General features: G+C 30.9%; 2 protein-coding genes across 2 annotated transcripts; both read left to right on the top strand.

Moving 5' to 3' along the window:
- The first annotated feature begins 4,787 nt into the window (after positions 1 to 4,787).
- On the top strand, positions 4,788 to 6,930 carry LOC117915274 (ankyrin-1-like). The gene is made up of 3 exons (XM_034830828.1): positions 4,788 to 5,502; positions 6,661 to 6,806; positions 6,913 to 6,930. Exons 1-3 carry the CDS (start codon positions 4,788 to 4,790, stop codon positions 6,928 to 6,930), a joined length of 879 nt encoding a protein of 292 aa, XP_034686719.1.
- A 26-nt stretch (positions 6,931 to 6,956) lies between these two features.
- On the top strand, positions 6,957 to 8,703 carry LOC117915100. Its single transcript, XM_034830667.1, has 3 exons — positions 6,957 to 7,199; positions 7,898 to 8,063; positions 8,166 to 8,703. The coding sequence occupies exons 1-3, from the start codon at positions 6,963 to 6,965 to the stop codon at positions 8,618 to 8,620; spliced, it is 858 nt and encodes a 285-aa protein (XP_034686558.1). The 5' UTR covers positions 6,957 to 6,962; the 3' UTR covers positions 8,621 to 8,703.

Genomic DNA, 8,703 nt, shown 5'->3' with positions numbered 1-8,703 from the left:
TTCGACCATAGAATAATGCTTACGTAAGTTTAAACATATGGAAACATACATACGTCATCAATTATTACTTTTCCAACCAACAAATAAATAATAAATAAATAAATAAACAACATAAAATATGTAACTAATTCTTGCCCATGAATTTGACAAACTTTTCCCGTTCCTATTGAGAGGAATCATCATTTTCCATAACCAAAATATGCTATTTCGTGCACAAACTTCTTTGTTATTTTAACTTACATAGTGTGGTTACCTTAAAATTGATTTAAAATATAAAAGTTTAAAAATATATAATAATTTAGTTTAATATAAAATTAATTACTATATTGAATTCTAATTAAGGTAGCCGAAGAAGACTAGTTAAGGTAATTTATTTTTCTTAATTTTTATCACATTTGTACTTAAAATTATACCAATTATTTTGATGAACACCTCCAAACCATCACATTTAACAAAAGGAGAATTCTATGGTACCGAAGTGGGTACCATCCCTCCAATGAGTTGCAGTTGTTGGGTTAAAACCTTCTGTATTCACACTTCTATACCTCCAGTGACCCTGTTAGGTAGATTCTGTTTTCCTTCCATATTCACACTTCTCTCTCTCCTTCTATGTTTACACTTCTCTTTCTCTTTCTCTCTCTCTCTCATTTATTTTCTATCTGGCTGGCAGGGGATCACTGGCTTTGTTATTATCATTATTATTATTTTTATTTGTTTTATTCTTTTATTTTTAAATATGCTTTCACACCACAGTGTAGAATTTCTCAATGAATGTCAATGATTGAACACAGATTCAGATTATTTCTGTCCAGCACAACGACATTATAATAAATTTTTATAGGATATAAAATAATTTTTTTTGCGTTGTCAGTGGTCTCTTGTCTGAATTTCAGTGAAGGGAAGAACATGGCCATTAGACTTCTGGAAGAACAAAATCTCAAATCGTAATCAAATAAATAATTTAAAATTTTTAATCATAAAACTTAACTTTAGATAATTAGCTTTCATGATTGTCATCAAGTTTGAACATGGGGAAGTAAGATCCCGGAAGATCTTCCAAGGTGACCGATTCACAAATAGTCAGCTCTACCCACTACCCACTATTTGAAAGGAAAAAGAAAAATAGGCAATCTTTGTCACACCCCAAACCCAATTTAGGGATAAATAACTTAATAACGGTAGAAAAATCTTTTCGCACTTAAAGTTTTGGGTATAAATTAGATTTTGATTGACTTCTCGAAAACCCTATTATACAAAAATCAAATAAATAACCGAAGATTTTGAGGTTTCGGATTTGAATATCAGTTTTTCTAATAAGATTTTAATCCCTAGATAAATATTTTAAAATCGTTAATTAGTTTTGAACACATTAGATATTTTTTGAAAAATCTCAATCTAGATTATAATTTGTGTATTTAACTTTTAAAGTTTATACTTTCATTCATGTAGCGATTAAATAAATGAAGACATAAATGAAGGGAAAATAAACCCATTCTAAAGTTCTATGTTATTTTAATTAGACTTATGATGTTATTTCATTAAAATTGATTTGATAGAGATATCATTTTTTAAAAATAACTAAATAAATTTAAATATATTTGAAGGTCAATGGTTTCCACTTTCAAGATTTTTTTTTTTTATGATCATGTGACATGTGGCTTGTTTAATAATATTTAAATTGTAATTACAATTACAATTAAATAAAGAACAACTTTTCACATGATTAGCCTTTTATATCATTACTCCTACGTAAGCGTACATGCATTAGCAAACGTTACTTATCCAACTAACAAGTAAATAAAAAAGAAAAAAATACCATATACAACAATTATGTTTATATTTTCAATTTTTTTATTTTTTATTTTTTATTTTTAAACGTGCTAGTATCACCATCAATACAAACTAATATTTTTGTCTCCAACCAATGACAATATTAAAAGTTTTGATTCTAACATTGCATTCAAAGAAATAATTTAAATATTTTAATCATAAGACTTAATTTTAGGTAATGAATTTTTATGATTGTCAAAGTTTGAGCAAAGAACAAGTAGGAACCAAATTATCTTCCAAGGCCAATTCACATGCTCACTCTATTAAACATTGTATGTATCATAATGGGATGACCCTAGAAAGGGATTTATTATATTTGGAGTCTATAACTTTGATTCCAATGAATCCCTTGAGGTTCAAAATTATAATATTCTCAAAATGATCCAATGATTTCGACGATGACTACTCTTCAAGCCTTAAAAAGGATGTGTATTATATTTGGCATGACCTCCCACATAGTCTATTTTTCTAGCTAACAAACAAATAAATAAAAAAAATAAAGTAGTTGATCACCGCATATAAAAAAAAATGTAAGAAAATAAACTTTTGAGTGGAGATTGCCCTAAAATTGGTGTGATTAATCAGATTTATTTCTTTAATGAAGATGGTTTAAGATCTTGTTTTGTATTTTCATTTTTCTACAAAATTAAAACTAAGACTGAAAATATGTCTAGATATTTATATTTTTTTTATAATTTGAGAAGTTATTCTAAAGATATGATAATTTTTTTAAAATGAAATAGAAAAATATAGTAGAAACTTTTATATTTACATGCCTTCACAAAATTATTTATTGGAGTGTTTTTTTTATTTTAAAAAATTTTTTTTTTTAAAAAGGAGAAAATCATATGTGAACACATTTTTTCTTTGTTCATTTTCTAGGAAGTTGAACTCAAAAAATAGAAAAGGTGCAACAATTCCCTATTTTTAATTTTATTAATTTTAGTTAATGAATTATAAATATATTACAATATTTTATTTCACCATTTAAAAATTAAAATAAAAATAAAAATGAATGAGGTGCTATCTATATATAATCTTTTATAACAAGCATTTCTACGAACATATGTTCCATTTCTTTGCACTAGAAAGATAATTTAAAAAATAGATAATAGATTTTTGATAAAAGAATTTTAACATAATTAAAATAATATAAGAAGGCTAATATTAAAATAATAAACTAGAGCACTTTCCTAGGCCTCTCCTAGTTCTGTCAGAGTTTTTTCACAATACAAAATGGTCATTGTTTATAATTTCATTTTTGATGTCATTTCATTAAAATTGATTTTAACAAGGACTCATTTTATAAAGACAAATAAACAAATTTAAATGCGTTTGAAGGTCAATGCTCTCCCACTTCCAATCTATTGATATTATTTTTTTCTTCCATGATCCATGTGCCCCTTTGACCATAAAAGAATGCTTAAGCTGTAATTTTTTACATGATTAGCCTTTTGCATCATTTTCCTACGTTAGCACACATGCATCAGTAATTATTACATATGTAACTAAACAAATAAATAAAAAATAAAAAATAAAAAAACAAGACAATATATGTAACTAATTTTTGGCCATGAATTTGAGAATTTTTTCCTTTCCTATTGAAAAAAATGATAACTTCCATAAGCAACATACCCTATTTCGTGCACAAAGTTCTATATTATTTTAATTTATATGGTGTCATTACATTAAAATTGATTTAAAATATTAAATTAAAAAAATAAATAAAATAAATAAAATAATTAAGCATGAGAAAATTTTAAAAAATGGGAAAACATAATCATCTTTATAGCCTCGGCTATTCATGGAAATAGCATGGTATTATATATATATTTTTAAAAATAGTATTTTATTTTTATTTTTAAACGTGCTAATATCATAGTCATCGTACAATATTACGTGATAGGATGTCAATAATTGATCCATACAAATTAATATTTTTGTCTCCAACAAATAACAATATAATAAGTTTTTTATTCGACCTAAAATATCTGTCCTTAATGTCTCTCATTTACTTACAATCATGGAAGATGGTGGTATTAAAAGTTTAAGATATCAAGATCACATTGCATTTAAAGAAATAATTAAAATATATTAATCATAAGACTTAATTTTAGATAATAAGTTTTTATGATTGTCAAAGTTTTGAGTATGGAACAAGTAGGATTCCAAAACATCTTCCAAAGCCAATTCACATGCTCAGTATATAAAACATGGTACGTGTCATAACGGGATGAACCTTGAAAGGAGTATATTATATTTGGAGTAACTTCTATATATTCTAATGAGTTCCTCGAGGTTCAATATTATAACATTCTCAGAAATAGCAAATGATTTTTAAAATGACTCTTCGAGCCTTGAAAGGGATATGTATATTAAATTGGGGTGACTTCCCACCCAATCAACGTATAAATAAATACGAAAAGTAAATAATTTTACAAGTAAATATAGGAATAATGTAAGAAAATAAACTTTTGAGTGCATTCCTTTCCAAGTATAAACATTCAACCAAATAATGCTGTAAGAAAATAGTGATTCCAATACATAATTTTGATAAACCCGGCAACATTCAACCAAAGCTTCTTTTCAAAGAAAACTGAAGTATAAACAATTTTTTGTCCCAATCATGGGTATAGATTTCATTAATTGACAACACTAAAAGTAAAATTTGAGAGCACAACCTGTCAAGTGTCAACCCTCCACTTCATAATCAGGATCTTAAAACTTGTCAACTTTCCGCGCTAGCGGATGAAAAAAAAAAAAGAGACAGCTAAGTGTGAGTATAGAAGGAACGCGTTGTCTACATAATAATTTATTCGTCACTGTAGAAGCAAATTTTAAAATATCTAAATAATGCATATACATAGGCACAATATATATATGCAGAAACATAGTAATGATTTTCACAAGGAATTGAGTTCTATAGAGAAGGGTATTGCTGATTGAGCTAGGCACCGATGGATTCCAATTCAAGCCAGGTTGCACCTGTCGATGATAGCCGAACCCAGATCTCCAACCGGGCTGCAACTCAATGTGACAGGCTAACGAAGACGAGACACATGGATCCTCAGCTCTACAAGGCGGCTGCAGGACGCAAAACCAAGTATGGCCTCGGTGAAATCCTACAAAATTTCCATGATCTTGGAGACGAACTAACCCCAATGGAGAACACAGTCCTCCACATTGCAGCCCAGTTTGGTAAACAGAAATGCGTGAACTTGATCCTTAAGGAACATTCAGACTTATCTCTACTACGACGTGTCAATGAACATGGCGACACTCCACTTCACCTTGCAGCCAGAGAGGGGTATCAGAAGGTGGTGGAAGCTCTCATTCACGCTGCAAAACCTCAACCCCCACAACCCTGCGATATCGAAAGTCGGGTTGAATTTCATCAGGGGATGCTGAGGACGATGAACCGGGAGGGAGACACAGCTTTACATGAAGCAGTGAGATATCATCACCCTAAGGTGGTGAAGTTATTGATTAAGGAAGACCCCATGTTTACCTATGGCCCTAATCACAAAGGCAACACTCCCCTTTACATGGCTGCGGAGAGGGGGTTTGACGACTTGGTGGACATAATCCTAGAAAATTTTGACACTTCACCAGATCACAGGGGCCTCAAGGGTAGAACCGCTTTGCATGCTGCCGTAATTTCCAAACACCCAGGTAACTATCTCGTCTCTATATGGTTAAATTTTTGTCAAAGATCAGCACCAACATTTCAAACGGCTATGATTTCAACATTTAATTTCCCTTTTCTTTTGGGAATTATTTTAAATATTTTAATTAGATACACTGTGCTAGTAATTATTTTGTAGAAATCATTATGAATATTGAAAAAAAAAAAATGGGACTTACTAAAATATATATGGAATATTTGGAAATTAAATATGGAAAAAGTCTAAAGGATAAAAGCACACAAAATTACAAAAATATATTTAAACAACAAAATTATAATTAAGTCAGATTACAAGGAGTATTATGAGTAGAGGAGCAACTTAGGTAATTAGGTTCCAGTAAACTCTAATATTTCTCACTTTTAAATGAGCTTAGAGTAAGGTTTATTTGTTTATGTTGGATTAAAGAGTTATTATTTTTATTTAATTGTTAAACTATTTTAGATTATTGAAATTTAAGTTTGTGGGGTTGTCATTTATATTAAACTAGTAATTAACTTATACGTTTTATAAGACGTTTAACATTTAACCTTTTATTTTGTAACATCATTTCTATGAACTTTGAAATAGTTGTTTTATTTAATAACATATGAGAATCTATATAAATTTATTGGAACCCGAGTTGTCCAAAGACTTGGTACAAGTTATTAATTTTTAACCAAATTTAGAGTTGGATTTAACATAAATTGAACATATTGGTAGATGAATTTCGCATGAGGACAAAAAGAATATATATATATATATATATATATTCAAAATGACATAGTTACCCTTTCGCCCAAGCCTCCTCTCTATCTCTTAAGTGCATGAGAATTATGCAAAGATTTTCTCTCACCATTACCATCTCTTTAAAAAATAAAAAAGTTTAGTACATTTACGTCTCCCTTCCTCCGTCCTTTAAAATAATTCTGAATTTCCCTATAGCCATTATTTGATTTCCTTGTAATTTTTGGAATGCATTTTAAATGTTATCCTGCAACTAGTTGAGCATATTTTTTCAATGCCAATGACTAGAAGTGAAAAATACTAGCTTCTGATTTGAGTATGAATATCCAACTTGGATCAAGAGGACAGGGCTTACTGAATAGGAACTTGTTTCTTAAATCTTGCTCACTTTCTTTTCTCCATTATCTTATGTGTTTATCAGAAATGGTTTATAAAATTCTGGAATGGAAAAAAGAGCTGATTAAAGAGGTCGATGACAACGGGTGGTCTCCACTTCATTGCGCTGCATACTTGGGCTATACTTCAATTGCAAGGCAGTTACTAGACAAATCAGAACATGAGAGTCAAGTAATCTACCTTGGGATCAAAGAATTTGATAACATGACAGCACTTCACATTGCTGCGAGCCGTGGTCATAAGGGAGTAGCAAAGCTTCTGGCATCGTACTATCCAGATTGTTGCGAACAAGTAGATGATAGAGGCAATAATGTTATTCACTTGTTCATGTCGCAAAGGCGTCATTTTCTAAAATTGTTCTGCGTTCGTTGGTTCCGTGCGAGAGGACTACTCAATGGGAAGAATGAAAGGGGACAAACGCCTCTCCATTTACTTGCTGATTTCCAAATGGATCATGGTACAGATTTCATAATGAGTCAAAAGGTAGATAAGATGGCACTTAATGAAGATAATTTAACCGCCACAGACATAATATCATCAGCCAAGGACTCTCTCGGAAGACAGGTAAGCATGTCTAACTCAATTCATTTTCCTACTATCTAGAACCTGGTGTATATATTGGTTGATTGAAGTAATGGTAGATACAATTATATTCTATATGATGGCTGTGATATTATTACATCAATATTTATGTTACTGATATACAAAATAAATAATTTAAATACTTATAGTTAATTTAATTATTAATATTTATCTATTTATTATTAGTTTGAATTAAAGTAGAATATAAAGATTAAATTGTAATAAAAGTCTATTATTAGTTTGAATTAAAGTACAGGATAAAGTTTAAAACATAGTAAATTCTGAGTATGTTTACATATAAATATTCATTATCATCAATGCAGTGTCATAATTTTCAAAATTCTCTTTACTTCATTACATAGATGGTTCCATGATTGTGTGTTTGATACCAATAAAATTTATTATTGTTATCATATTATTAAGAAATCTAATTTCAAAATAATTGCTAAGACTTAATTAGCTATGAAATTCCAACTTCAAGGTAATTTATCAGCTAAAAAATCCTTAACAATTAATTAAGAACATTGCTTTCCTCTTGCCTGAGGTGGTAGCTAGCTAAATAGTGTCACATTGTATGGGGCTCTTTAAAGCAATGCTACTCCCCACTGCAAAGAGTGAAATTAAGCTACAGACATTCATTAATCTTTGTTGTCTCTGAAAGGATTATGATTGAATTTCAGGACTCAATCCTAAGAAAATTGAAGAGTGTCAAAGCTAGGGCTGGACCTTTGGGTTGGCAGTGGATCCTCAAGGCCATCAACGAAAACAAAGGTGAGAAAAGAAGCGAAGACAGAGGTGTGAGGGAAAGCGAAGACCAAGGAAGTGTGAATAGAAGCAAAGACAAAGGTGAAGGCAGTGGAGGCCGAGGCTTCACCGAGGCCATGAAGAAAAAAGGTGAAACCCATTTGCTAGTAGCCACACTGATAGCAACTATCACCTTCTCCGCAGGTTTCAGCTTGCCTGGTGGGTATGAGGACGATGATAGCATGGCCATTTTAAGCAAAAAAACAGCTTTCAAAATATTTGTTGTGGCGGATACCACAGCCTTGGTGCTTTCCATGGCTGCTGTTTGCGTCTATTTCTTCATGACGTTAAATAATCGGAAGGAGGTCCTCCATGACTTCTTGAACTGGGGATTTAATCTATCCATGTATGCCATGGCAGCGATGATGATTGCATTCATGATGGGCCTCTACACCGTGTTGCCAGATTCTGCATGGCTTGTAGTTTTCGTTTGGGCCATTTGTGGCTGTTTTTTCATCTTCTTTTCTTATATACTTCGGAAGTTCTATTCATCATGGAAGGTGATGATAAAATCAAGTTTCTGGCTTAGAAAGTTCAAATTATTTGTTATAAAGGGGCAACAACTTCCACTGATGCGGCGGGGAAACGGTTTGTTTTAGGCACCTCACTTGGTTGTCAATTGTGCCATCTATTGGATTGTTGCCTTTTCAGCTTGTCCTGTCCTTGGGAAGTTTTATTTATC

Source organism: Vitis riparia, chromosome 5 (assembly GCF_004353265.1).
Source record: "Vitis riparia cultivar Riparia Gloire de Montpellier isolate 1030 chromosome 5, EGFV_Vit.rip_1.0, whole genome shotgun sequence".
Classification (NCBI taxonomy): Eukaryota; Viridiplantae; Streptophyta; class Magnoliopsida; order Vitales; family Vitaceae; genus Vitis; species Vitis riparia.
This window is presented reverse-complemented; position numbering and strand designations above follow the sequence as displayed.

Bases quoted from the DNA above. Each gene is read 5' to 3' on its own strand.
- LOC117915100 (XM_034830667.1), top strand. From the start codon at position 6,963: ATGTCGCAAAGGCGTCATTTTCTAAAATTGTTCTGCGTTCGTTGGTTC. The intron at 7,200-7,897 runs GTAAGCATGTCT...ATTGAATTTCAG, and splicing joins AGGACTCTCTCGGAAGACAG to GACTCAATCCTAAGAAAATT. The intron at 8,064-8,165 runs GTGAAGGCAGTG...CCTTCTCCGCAG, and splicing joins GAATAGAAGCAAAGACAAAG to GTTTCAGCTTGCCTGGTGGG.
- LOC117915274 (XM_034830828.1), top strand. From the start codon at position 4,788: ATGGATTCCAATTCAAGCCAGGTTGCACCTGTCGATGATAGCCGAACC. The intron at 5,503-6,660 runs GTAACTATCTCG...TGTGTTTATCAG, and splicing joins CGTAATTTCCAAACACCCAG to AAATGGTTTATAAAATTCTG.